Consider the following 13,612-nt stretch of genomic DNA (forward strand, 5'->3'; position numbering starts at 1 on the left):
TTGCTCAATATACATTAGCAAAATATATATATTAGCAGCCAAATGATTATTCCTACTATTATGATGACCAGGATACATCTATGGTTACTACTGCCACCATTCCCACTGCCTGACCTACAAATACTGCTACCACTAAAACTGCCCGCAAAGCCTGCATGGAAGGGTCCTTATGTGGTAGGTGCTCAACAAATGCTGCAGTTTGGGCACATGGCAAATACTCAAATGGCTGGCAGTGTGCTTTTCCAGAAAAGGCCAATTGTTTTAGTTTGCTAGGCTGCCGAAAGCACATACCATAAAACAGGCTGGCTTTTAACAGCGGAATATATTATCTTACAAGCTTACAGTTTCAAGGTGGAGAAAATTCCAAACTAAGGCATTATCAGACCATGCTTTTTCCCCAAAGACTAGTGGCCAGCACTCCTGGGCTCCTCTGTCACATAGCAGGGCACATGGTAGCATCTGCTGGTCTCTACTTTCTCTTCTTGGTTTTGTTGCTTTCAACTTCTTGCTTCTGTGGTGCTTGTTCCCTCTCTCTCTCTCTTTATTCAACTGGTCCATAAAGGCCTTGCTCCAGTTAGAAGATTAAGACCCACCCTGGGCCACACCTTAACTGAAGCAACCTATTCAAAAGGTCCCGTTTACAATGGGTTCACACACACAGGAATAGATTGCCTTTACGAATGTGATTTTCTGGGATACATACAGCTTCAAACCACCACAGCCATCGACGCCTTCAAGCTGTTCTTGGGAGACATCTATCCTTGCCAGTCGTGTCTGTTGTAACACCACATTCATGCAAGCCATTCAACCCCCATCTCTTTCTAGTGTGCTCTGAAAATGAGTCTGAAGTGGAGGCTGACCAGCAAATGGACAACTTGTACCTGAAAGCCTTGGAGGGTTTCATTGCCGTGGTGACCCAAGATGGCGACATGATCTTTCTGTCAGAAAACATCAGCAAGTTCATGGGACTCACCCAGGTGATACCCTCCTCTGTCTCTTTCATAAAGGGAACAAGATCTATTTGGGGGTAGAAATCAGTGGAAGGTGCTAGTCAGTCCTTCCTGACCTTTCTCTGCATACGCTCCCTCTGGCCTTTACTGTCCTCAGGCCATGAGGCTCAGGAAGAGGACTCACACTCCCTGGCCTTGGACTTGGCATTGCTGATGGCCATCTTGGTCTAGTTTAACCCTCTGCTCTCTAGATTAACAGGGCAACCTTTGTGAAACCATTCTCTGTTGTCAGTAGGTAGTGCTCTTTCACATCGCTCTGTCTGTCACCTTAACGGGTCCCAACACCTGACTGGGAGTATGGGGACACCTGATTCAGTCTCCTCTCCATCTCCAAATCTGGAAAGCATCTCAGCTGCCCCTTGGAGTCTTCCACCTCAGTGTTAGGAATAATGACTCCCAACCTTGTTCTTGAACCAGGTGGATCTAACAGGACACAGTATCTTTGACTTCACTCATCCCTGCGACCACGAGGAGATCCGTGAGAACCTGAGTCTCAAAAATGGTAACTTCTTCTTCATTTCATGGTCCTTTCTTCTTGCCCCACCTGAAGGAGATCTGCATTCTCTTTGGGTACAAGTATAGAAGAGACAGTTTATGGCCGTTGTGACACAGGAGAAACCAACATCCATAGAAAGTCCAGCAGGGCTGGCCCTCCATGTAGGCTTGTAGCCTGTGAGATGAGAGTGAGGGCACCAAAAGGAACCAGCACTTACATCTCTCTTGGCCCCACATAATGTCTGATACCACATTGTTAGGCCTCTCCTTTGTGTTAGGATACTGTCTCCAGAAGGCTGCATCACCTGAGAGTTCAGCATCTCTGCCAGATGACACCACCCAAATCAACAAACTTGTCTGTGCCAAAGTGTACATGGAAACTTTGGCACTTGCCTATTCCTATGCAACAAACCACCCAGAGCATAGTGGCTTAAACAACAATCATTTTATTACCTATCACATGATTTTGTGGGTTCTGTGGGTGGTTCTTTTGCACCATGATGCCAGCTGGGCTGTAGCCATCTGGGGGCTCGACTGGGCCAGGTGGATCTGGATGGATCACACATGTGTCTGTGCCTTGGTGGCAGACAGCTGGAAGTCTGGGCTCAGCTGAATGTGAGCCTCTCTCTCATAGCATAGACTCTCAGAACTGCCCCTTCCCACCTGGTGTCTCCAGAGTAGCCAGACTTTTTACCTGGCAGCTCAGCGCTCCCAAAGGTACAAAAGTGGAAGCTGCCAGACCTCCCCAAGGTTAGTCCCAGGACAGGCCAGCATCACTTCTGCCCCGTGGTGTTGGTTAGCGTGCATTACAGGCCAGCCCTGACTCAGTGTGGGAGGGAACACACAAGGGTGTGGGTGCCAGGAGGCAGGAGGCATGGCTTATGGGGGGAGGGGCGCCTTTGTATACCAGCTATTACAGGAGCCAAGGAGTGACTCGGCCCTCTGGGATGAGACGTGGGACGTTTTGATGGAGAGGAGATTTTATAAGGTCGAGGCACTGCACCCTACTCGGACAGGTGTCCCACAGATGCCCATGGAAGAGAGGGGATTCATATAGACAGAAAGCACTTTGCTACAGCAGTTGGAGCTGCCACCTGAGCTCCTGTCACTGCAGACATTCAAGCCACATGGCAGGATATTGCCAAGAGGACTGAAGCTTTGGGCAAAGGAGGGACTCAATGACTTTCAAGGGTCCTGAACCTGGGATTCCGTCACTGCCCTGAGCCAATTCTGCCCATGTCCAGACATCCTCCTTTAACACCTCTCACCTGCCATAAGGTGTGTGTTTGTCCAATCTGAATATCTTAGGCAGTAAAAGCAAGCCTTCACACTTTGAATACTGTTGCTGCACACACTGCAAAGCAGACACATTGTCAGCCCAGCTCCACCGTTGTTCCAGATTGAGCCTGCAGAATGCAACTTAGAGCGACCTCCTCCTGCCCCCACCTCCACTGACCTCTCACCAGCCCCTCTGCTCTCCCTCCGAAGGCCTCGGGCAGCCTGGCTCCCAGGGTACGCGGGCTGGAGAACACCCTGAGGGCTGGCCCATGTGTCCTCTGAGCTGCTGAGGTAGTCCTGTGGGGAAGGGGCTCCCAGGCTTGCCGAATCCCTTTCTGAAGCAGGTGCTTGAAGCCCAAGAAAAACAAGAAGTCTCTTATTTCTTCTCTATCCCAGAAATTTCTTGCTCCCTGGATTGTAAGTCCAACCAGTGACCCTAGTTTCAGGTTGACTGTGTGATTTGAGCCAAGTCACTTCACTTCTCTGTTCCTTGGAGTCTTCCTTTTCAAACTAATAGTACTGGGCAAGGCAAAGCCTATGACCTTCCCCTCTCGAGAGCCATGTTGCACAGCCAGATAAGCTCCTTTTATCTGAGCAGAACTTTAGAGCTCTTGGTCCTTGGGTTGAGGACTTGGGCTAGCAGTCAAAATCAGTGAATCAGCAAATCCTCATTAAAGGTACCGGCCTGTGAATGGACTCAAGATCTGGAAGCAAAGGGTTAGTGTGAGCTTCTCGAGAGAGAAAAGGCTGTGAGGCAGATGGTGGAAGGCTTTGAAGGCCCAGCCAAGGACCTTGAACTTTATCCTGTAGACAGGAGAGAGCTATTGAAGGTTTTTAAGCAGGGGTGGGGTGATATGACTAATCAAATGACCAAATGGGGAGAATCTGGAGGTTAAGAAGTTAGGAGGTCACAGTAGAAGCCCAAGCAGACAGCCACAGGTGAGTCCCCCAGCCCCTCGGTCCCCACACCTGGACTGGTCCTGATGGCATGTTTTATTCTCTGCAAATTCCACCTATCAAAATTAAAACTGAGGATAGGAGAGACAGTCTTGGAATCATAAACGAGGAAATATCCACTCTTAAAACAACAACAAAAAAGGTTCGTGGTTAGGCCTGTTACTGGTGGGCTCCCCTAAGAAGGTTTAAGATAGGTTCAGGGGTGCCACCATTCATTTGACACACAGCTCTTCAGGGACATGCCAGTTGAATAAATCAAGGTTCCTAGGAAGTTTAGGCACAGAGGATATGGCCGTGCCTGGGGGGAGCAGTGTGACTCTGAAACAAGACTGGATTATTTTGCAATGCTGGGCAGGAGCAGAAGAGAACCTTAGAAGGCTCGGGATGGGGGTGGTGATGTAGGCAGAATTTACACATGGACAAGAGTTCTCAGCTGGCACATACTGCATTCATTATTCTGCATTACAGAAAGCAGGAATAATTCTAAATGGACAGGCTTTTGGGAGACTGTAAGGGAGGAAGCTATATTATCAGTTTGGGTCATTTATTTAATTCTGGCTGATCTTGTTGAGTTAGTCCTCAAAGTGGACTTGCCCACTAAGTGCCAGGAGATTTGGACCAGAGGTTGCTCTTGAGCCTTGCCATGTGTCACGTCAGGGTGAGAGCTGATGGCACATTCTCCTGAAAGCAGCCATTGCAGGTTGCAAATAGAGTTCAGAAGTTTTAGGTTCCCGAGGGATAGTTATGAAGAAAAGGCAGGAGTGCCTGAAGAACATTTCTTGTTTGTATGTGTGCACGTGTGTGTGTGTGTTTTAATTTTTTAATTTTTATTTTAGGAGGTACCTGGGCTTGAACCTGGGACCTCATACATGTGAAGCAGGTGCTCAACCACTGAGCTACACCTGCTCCCCTAAGAAACATTTCTAATGGGAGAGATCACACCCTTGGAGTAATTGTGGGCTCACCCACTGTCCCTAAGAATTCCTGTTAGAAAACCTGGGCCTGCCCCAGGAGAACTGTGCTGACACTATACCTAAGAGATGAGCATTGGCCATGTGCGAGGGCAATAGGAGGGAAAATGACGGCACTGCCCCTCCCTGTCAGGAGAGGGGCCAAGCTGGAGATTAAGAAGCCATCAGTCCACAGCCCAAGATGGGGCTTAGTGTGCCCAGCAAGACACATGGGGGGCATTTTGGTGGGGGGGTGGAATATAAGCCATAAGCTGCCTGGAACAACTGTTGGGCCCTTCTTCTGAATATAAACGGTCGGACTGAATTCAGTGGGCCCCTCCCTGCTCCACCATCCAGGCTCTGGGTTTGGGAAGAAGAGCAAAGACATGTCCACGGAGCGGGACTTCTTCATGAGGATGAAGTGCACGGTCACCAACAGAGGCCGGACCGTCAACCTCAAGTCTGCCACCTGGAAGGTAGGACAGCATCGGGCCTCGGTTGGAGTCCCGGGGGGGGGGACAGCAGGGCGCAAAGCCCTGACCCGCAGCGCCTTCGGCCCGCATCTGACCGTCCCCCCCGGTCTCCAGGTCTTGCACTGCACTGGCCAGGTGAAGGTCTACAACAACTGCCGCCCTCACGGCGGCCTCTGCGGCTACAAGGAGCCCCTGCTCTCCTGCCTCATCATCATGTGCGAACCCATCCAGCACCCGTCCCACATGGACATCCCCCTGGACAGCAAGACCTTCCTGAGCCGCCACAGCATGGACATGAAGTTCACCTACTGCGATGACAGGTGGGGGCCGGGCGGCATGTGGGCCGTGGGCGAGGCTGGGTCTCACCTGCACATGTGTGTGGTTGTGCCTGTGGTTCAGGTGCGTGCCTGGGGCCATATAGGGGCAAATTCATAAGCTTGTTTCTCTGTTCAGCTTCTACCCTTGCACCTAAGAGGTTCCTAATTCCATACTTGGCAGTTCCCTCTTGGAAGCGGCGGTAGGGCCTGCCTGCAGCCTCTGTTGTCATCACTGAGCTGGGCACCCGTCCCTCTGCACATGTCCCAGCCCCTGAGGGATTTCCAGGGGAGTCGCCCTCCCCCAGGAGACCAGGGCCCCGGGGCTTTCCTCAATACTGCCAGTTCAGAGGCCAGCTGGGAACCTCGGGCTCTGGCCTGGAAGCTGACCAGCGGCTGGATGGCCTCCCCTTGTTTTCTTCCGTTTCCAGGCTTTCCTTCAGCCCTTGCCTCTCCTGTGAGAGTCTCCACCCCAGCCTCTGCCCAGGCATGTTTGCAGGCTTTTTCACAAAGGGAGTTAAACCAGACTCTAACCCCAAAGCCAGGTCCACCAGGAGATTCTCTCATGGTATAGTGTTAAGAACACGGGCGCTGGGGCCCGATTGCCCAGAAAATGCTCAGTATTGGCTGTTATTCTCTAAATTGTTTCCTGATTCAGGCTGTTGACAGAGTACCTACGACTGCAAACACAAGCCATGTCTTCCAGTTCCTAGACCCAGTTAAGGTTGAAATTGGTGGGGAAGAGGCTTGGGTCAGAGTAGAAGGAGCCTTCAAGCCCCCCACGGCTCCTGACGCTCCCACCTGCCTCCCCTCGGACCTTTCCTCCATGCCCTGGCATTGGGAATGGGGCTTCCTGGGGACAGAACAGATAGGATGAGCGGTGACCCCATGGGGAGTGAAGGAGAGCCAGGAGAAGATGCTGGCTTACGATGACAGGGCCAGGGTGGGCCTGGCTCCCGTGAATGCCACTGCCAGTTGCCAGCTAGCGCATCCCTGCAGGTGCCCTTCAGGGAATACAGGCTCTCAGCTTTCTACAGTAGCAGGGTCGCCACTCTTTCCCCCAAAGTCACAGTCTCTGTGGCAACTCTTTGCCACCCCAGCCACTCCACTCCCACCTTCTGGGGTTTCTCCTCAGGAAATCCTAAGACCTCAGTCTTGCCATCTCTAAAATGGGATACTACTTTCTCAACCTATTGCAAAGGAGTTAATGGCTGTGAAAGCCCTTTTAAAAGTCCGGAAGCAGATGTGGCTTGAGCAGTTGAGCACCTGCCTCCCACATGGGTGGAGGGGTCCCGTGTTCAGTTTGTGGTGCATCCTGAAAAAACAAGAACAAACAATGAGCAAAACACATGAAAAAAACCAGCTCAAGGAAGTCACTGTGGCTCAGAGGTTGAGTGCTGACTTCCTACATAAGAGGTCCCGGGTTCAATCCCCAGCCCTCCAGTACCGAAAAAAAGAAAGCACGAACACCATAACACCCGTGATGCTTGTTTTTACTGATATCATATCCCCTTTCTTTGCTCTCCCCCAAAGCAAATTCCCCCACTAGATCTAGGAGCAGAGATCACTTCTGAAGGCATTTAGTGGCTGGAGGCCTAGAAAAGGAAAAGAGACCACCAGCAAGAAATTCCCTTGCCTTTCCCACCAGCAGGGACCCAGCGAGCCTGTCCAGCACCCCCCAGGCCCACCCACTTTTCTCTCATCAACTGGAAAGCTCAGGGTCTGGAGTTTCTTCACGGGTGGTGCCCCACTTTCCAGGCCAGGCTGAGTTTTACTCCCTTGATTCTAAACTGACTTACATTGTTTGGTAGCCCCTTCTTAGAACTGGTCACCAGTCCCAGCACAATTTAAGAACTTTTAGAAAAATATCCTTGATAAGAAAACTATGCCCCAGTTCTGTCCTGGGACTCGGGGCTCTCAGAGGTGGTGAGAGGGTCTGTAAGTAGAAAGCAGTACTCTAAACCTCACACGGAGAAACTGTCATGTGCGAAGGCTTTTGTGCTAGAACCTGGAACCAGGGAGACATTTATTGGAGTTACTGGTATTGTTGTTGTGATGATGATGATGGTGGTCAGAGAGATATTGGGCCAAAGGCAGACACCAGAGGAGCATGTGTTCTGTATAAGGTGCAGTCTTTGTATTCAGATCAACACTCCCGGCATTCTGAGATACCCTGGGAAATCCCCTGAAGTTAGCATGGTGGCGGGTTTGCTCACCAGTGCTCCTCACGGTCTCAGCGTAGCCCTAACACTCTTAGCCCCCAGCCAAGTGCCTTAGCCACCTAGCCCGGGAGCAGCTCGGTGCTGTGTGGAGGGCTGGGTGGAGCCCCTGAGGTTAGAGCATATCCATAATGGGACTCTGTGAGCCCTGGGAAGGCCTACTGGCCTAGAAAAGAACTTCCACTCCTAGATAATACTTGAAGGGAGTGGTGGGTTTTTGTGTTGTTGTGGGTTTTTTCTTAAGTTTAAGACTTTGATCCTTGCTAAAGTAAAGGAAAAAAAAACCTCTGGAACAGGTAATTCTAAGTTATCCTTCATTCATTATCTTCTTTTGAGTGAGTTTCAGGCCACATCCTGAACGCACCTTTCCTTTGACTAAAAGGATAGGGGAATAGAGTGCCTAAATGTGGTTGAAGAGGAAGTGTGCACAGAAAGGGGTGAGGCTGTGCTGACTTCTTCATTTGGCCTGAAGGAACCTAAGATTTAGGGCTTTGGGGCTCGTAGTGTGGAAGGCAGCATTGCTTATAAATTCTGCCAGACACGGTGCACTGTCAAACAGAGTTTTGCCTTTTGTGCTAATTATATGGCCCAAACTCGGAATCCAGTGGTGCTGGAGAGATGAATGTAGAAGCCTCTAAAGACATGTAATGCTGTATCACACAGAAGTTGTGTTTAACTGATTAGCAGATTAGTTAACGAGGGCACATCCATGGCTTAGATAATTTATAGAAGTGACTATTTTAAGTTCTTAATCCTTAAGTATTATTTCTTGATTGCTTTGGGATTTTTTTGGTGTTAGTAGCTTGTTTTCAGTCTTTGTGTTGGGCATGGAGAAAGGCACATTAACCCACGTGCACATATACACACACGCCCTGGCATATTCTGCTCCTTGATACCATTCCAGGGTAAATGCTTCAAAACTAGCACCTACCTGTGATAGCTAATAGGGGAGGGGGACCTCTCCATTTTAATCAGGGAATTCACCAGATGTAATGACATCTGACACATGTGAGGTGCTATGTTTCTCACAAAAGGGGTTGTTTTCCCATAAGTAAAATTAGAATCTGAAGAAAAGGTAAGGCAATTAGAATCCACAAAAATCAATTTTGAGGTAATTTAGTACTTTTCGTCAGATGTCTTGAGACCTCAGATATAATCAAACAAAAAGAATGAAAGGATCATGGAGAAGAGAGAATAGAGAGTAAAGGGGGAGTCAAGTAAAATAAAAAGAGGAGAGAGTAAAAGAGGAGTTTAATCATGTGTTCATGTGTTTAACTCTCAGGCAGTGCCCAAAACAACATATTCTGAAACATCTGAGGTGAGCTAACAGAAAGCAGGTGGTTCAAAATGTTTGTCCTCCCCCCTTTTAATAAAAGGTCAGAGGCCCACATTAAGTCCCTTACTAATCATTTGAAACATGATAAATTTTTCAGAAATTGAATTATGTAACAATTACTATGTTGCCTACATTTAAGTGTATCATAGTTGACTGCGGTAGATAAGGGGAATAAAATAGAGTGACAAGGTTCACAAAGCTGGCCTAATTACCAGTGCAATTGACACTCTTCTCCATTTATGACTCATACTTAGGCCTTATACTCTGTTTCTTAAAATATTGCATCACTAATTAATGACCTGTTATTTATTGAGCTTCTACTACATATCAAATCCTGTGCCAGAGACTATTAGATTAAAGAAGTGAAAGAGATGATTCCTGTTCTAAGAGTTTAGCATTTGAGACATGAGCAACGTAGTGACACTACAGCACATAATACAATATAGATCATTCCATTCACCCAAAAGAAAGACAAAACTTTTTTCCAAGTTTAACTTTAAAATAGGGCAGTTCTTCAGTTCATGTGGAAGTGCCATCTAGTGGCAAAAGAGAATACCTATGCAAGAAGCCAGGCCATTAAGGAAGGTGGGGCAAAGAATTTCTAATTCACGTAATCCCACTAATTTTGTCAATTTTATGAGTCTCCCTGTATCTTATAAATAAATTTTTAAAACAAGCTTTTGGTCAATAAAGACTGTATAAGATGCTCTAGACCACCATTCCACCACAGAATCTTTGAACAACTTTTAATAGCACAAACTGGCAGAGCCATCTTCCCCAAAACTCCAGAAAACAGTTAAAAAGTTGCTGGGAAATGGATATGGCTCAACCAATTGGGCTCCCATCTACCATACAGGAGGTCCAGGGTTCAATGCCCAGGGCCTCCCGGTGAGGGTGAGCTGGGGCATGTGGCGAGCTGGCCCATGCAAAGTGCCAGCCCATGTCAGAATGTCACCACATGCAGGAGTGCTGCCCTGCATGGGAATGCCGCCCAGCAGGGGAAAGCCGCCCCATGCAGGAGTGCCAGCTGATGCAGAGAGCTGGTGCAGCAAGACGATGGAATGAGAGATACAGAAGAGAGAAAATAAGAAGACAGAGCAGTACAGAGTTGAGGTGGTGCAAGAGAGTAATCGCCTCTCTCCCACTCTGAAAGGTCCCAGGATTGGTTCTCAGAGCCACCTAATGAGAATACAAGCAGAACAGAAGAACACACAGCCAATGAACACAGAGAGCAGACAATGGGGGGAATGGGGGAGGGGAGAGAAATAAATAAAAATAAATATTTTTTAAAAAAGGTTGCAGTAACTAGGCAAGTGCTAAATCAAGACAATGCAACTTTTAAAACTTTAGGAAAAGCTCATGCTGCCCTTGCTGCCCACCCCACCCCTCCCCAGCACAGTGTGGCATCAGCCTGCATTCCCAATGTGGACCTTTTCGGAAGGGAGCAAAGTAACCCCTATGCACATGCTGGAAGCCTGTATGTTAGTGCCAAGCTATTAAGTAGAACCAGGAAAAACTGAAGCAGGAAACTCTCTTTGGTTTAACATCCCCAGAACTTGCCCTGCAGGCTGAAGCGGCATCAGAAACAACTAAGTACTAGCAGCTTGCAGTAAAGGACCTGCTTTAATTCATGTAATAGAGCGCCTGGAAAGGGGAGAAAGTCTATTTCATAGGGAGTAGAGAGGCATTCAAATTCATGTAAGTGGGGAAATTCCTAAGGCCATGAACAAGCACAAGACCAGAACAAGAGTCAGGATCAGAAAAGACACAGAGGACCTTACTTCACATTCTCTTTGGGCTGATTTTCATGATAGGGGGGCTAAATTCCAAAGAACATCCGCAAATGCAGAGTCAGTTTGCAGTCTGTGAAAGCTGTTTTTTTGCACTGGTTTATTTTCGATAACTCCTAGAACTCAAGGAAATCTCTGTTATTTCATTAACTGGATACAAACTTAAGGAACAGACAGCTCAGAGACTAAATCCCACAGTTAACACAATAAAATATTAAAATATATAGTATACAACAAAAGATTACAAGACAAAGAAGAAACAGGAAGTGATGGCCCATCCACAGGAACATGATAAAAATCCAGAAACAAAGGCCCAGACTTTGGACATATAGACAAAGACTTTTAAAAAATGATCTTTATTGTGCTCAAGAAGATAAAGGAAAACACAGAGAAAGAAGAAAAGGACATCAGGAAAACAATGAATGAACAATGTGAAAATATCAATAAAGAGAAAATTTTTAAAAGGAGCCAAACAGAAATACAGGATTTGAAAACCAAAACAACTGAAATGAAAAATTCCTTAGGGGGTTTCAACAGCAGATAAAAGCTGGCAGAAGAATCACTGAACTTGAAAACAAGACAATTGAAATTATTCAGGCTGAGGAACAGAAATAAAAAAGAATGAAAAAAAAGTGAAATAGTCTCAGAGAACTATGAGACATCACCAATATACATAACAATATAAACATCATGGGCATCCAAGAAGGAGAAGAAAGAAATAATGAAAGGGGCAGAAGAAATATTCAAAGAAATATTGGCAGAGAATAGCTCAAATTTTTAAAAAAGACATGAATATGTGCATTCAAGAAGTCAAACAAGAAGTCAAACAAACCCCAAACAGCTTAGAGTCAGAGAACCATATCCAGACAGAGTAGTCAAACTGTCAAATACTAAGGACAAGGAGAAAGTTCTGAATCTGTGAGAGGAAAGTAATGTATTATGTACAAGGGAGTGTCAACAAGATAAAGCACTGATTTCTCATTAGAAACTATGGAGACAAGAAGGCAGTGGATTGAAATATTTAAAGTGCTGAAACAAACAGTTGCCATCCAAAAATTTATATTCTGTGAAACTGTATTTCAGAAATAAGGGAGAGATTAAGACATTTCCAGGTAAACAAAAGCTGAGGGAGTTCATCATCACTAGACCTGACCTAAAAGGGATACTAAAGGGAGTTCTACAGATTGAAAGGGAAGGACACAGACAGTGGATCAAAGCAGCTTAAAAAAAAATAAAGCCCTCTGATAAAGGTAACTATAGAGGTGATTATAAATGTCAGGACTATTATATTTTGTGGTACACAGTGCCACTCGTTACTCCTTACAGGTTCTAAAAAGGCAAATGCATAAAAAGTAGTGATAAACCTATGGTTTTGCTATAAAATAAATGAAGATATAATTTGTAACAAGTACATCAAAAAGGTGTGTGGAAACAGAGCAGTATAGAAACAGTGTATATGTATATGCTATTGAAGTTAAAATGGTATCAAATCAAATGTGATTGTTATAGATTAGGATGTTAAATTTAAGCCCAATGGTAACCACAAAGAAAATATATGAAAAATGAAATGAAAGTGGACTCAAAATGGTACAATACAAAAATAAAAATGAAAGTAAGCACTAACGGAAAAATTGAGGGACAAAAGATATAAGGCTTACAAAGACAATATAGCAAAATGTCAGTATAAAGTCCTATCTTATCAGCAGTTACTTTAAATGTAAATGGATTACATTTTCCATTAAAAAGCAGCGATTGGCAGAATGGATAAAAAAGAAAAGTATGACCCAACTATATGCTGTTGGAAAGAGACTTACCTTAAATTCAAAGACACAAGTAGGTTGAAAGTCAAAGGATGAAAAAATATATATATACCATGCAAGTAGTAACCAAAAGAGAGCTGGGGTAGCTATACTAATATCAGATAAAATAGACTTTAGGTCAAAAACAGTTATGAGAGATAAACACAGTCATTATAAAGAAGACAATTCAATAGGAAGATACAACAACTATAAATACATATGCACCTATCAGCAGTTAGATCCACTCCATGGGTAAAGAAGAGTCACTTCAAATAATGCTGGGCAAATTGGATCTCCATCTGCAAAAGAAGGAAGGTGGACCATTATCTTACGCCACATATAAAAATTAGCTCAAAATAGATCAAAGACCTAAATATAAGAACTGAAACATAAAACTAGAAGAAAACATAAGGAAGCATCTTCAAGACCTTGTGTTAGGCAATGGTTTCTTAGACTTTATACCAAAACCACAAGCAACAAAAGAAAAAAATAGACAAAATAGACTTCATCAAAGCCAAAATCTTTTGCGTATCAAAGGATTTCATCAGGAAAGTAAAAAAACAACCTATGAATGGGAGAAAATATTTGGAAACTATGTATCTGATAAGGTTTTAATTTCTAGAATCTATAAAAAAAAATTTCAACTCTATTACAAAACACAAACAGCACAATTAAAAACAGGTAAAAGATTTGAATGGGCATTTCACCAAAAAGATATGCAAATGATCATAAAGTATATTAAAAGGTGCTCAACATCATTAGCCATTATGAAAATGCAAATAAAAACTACAGTGAGATACCATTTCATACCTACTATTATGGCTACTATTTAAAACAACAACAACAAGAGTTGGAGAGGAGGTTGGAATGGAAAAATGGTATAGCAACTGTCTGGTGGTTCCTCTGAAAGTTAAATACAGAATTATCATATGAACCAATCCCACTTCTAGATATATACCCAAAAGAATTGAAAGCTGGGACTCCAACAGGT

At 45.3% G+C, this 13,612-nt stretch overlaps 1 protein-coding gene across 1 annotated transcript in view; it reads left to right on the forward strand.

Moving 5' to 3' along the window:
- The window catches only part of EPAS1 (endothelial PAS domain protein 1), a 91,273-nt gene that overhangs the window by 53,212 nt on the left and 24,449 nt on the right, over positions 1 to 13,612 (forward strand). Inside the window, exons 3-6 of the mRNA XM_004447332.2 lie at positions 826 to 977; positions 1,428 to 1,512; positions 5,048 to 5,166; positions 5,278 to 5,483. Of these exons, the coding sequence (XP_004447389.2) occupies positions 826 to 977; positions 1,428 to 1,512; positions 5,048 to 5,166; positions 5,278 to 5,483 (562 nt within the window). The remainder of the gene's footprint in view (positions 1 to 825; positions 978 to 1,427; positions 1,513 to 5,047; positions 5,167 to 5,277; positions 5,484 to 13,612) is intronic.

Source organism: Dasypus novemcinctus, chromosome 17, assembly GCF_030445035.2.
Source record: "Dasypus novemcinctus isolate mDasNov1 chromosome 17, mDasNov1.1.hap2, whole genome shotgun sequence".
NCBI classification, from domain to species: Eukaryota; Metazoa; Chordata; class Mammalia; order Cingulata; family Dasypodidae; genus Dasypus; species Dasypus novemcinctus.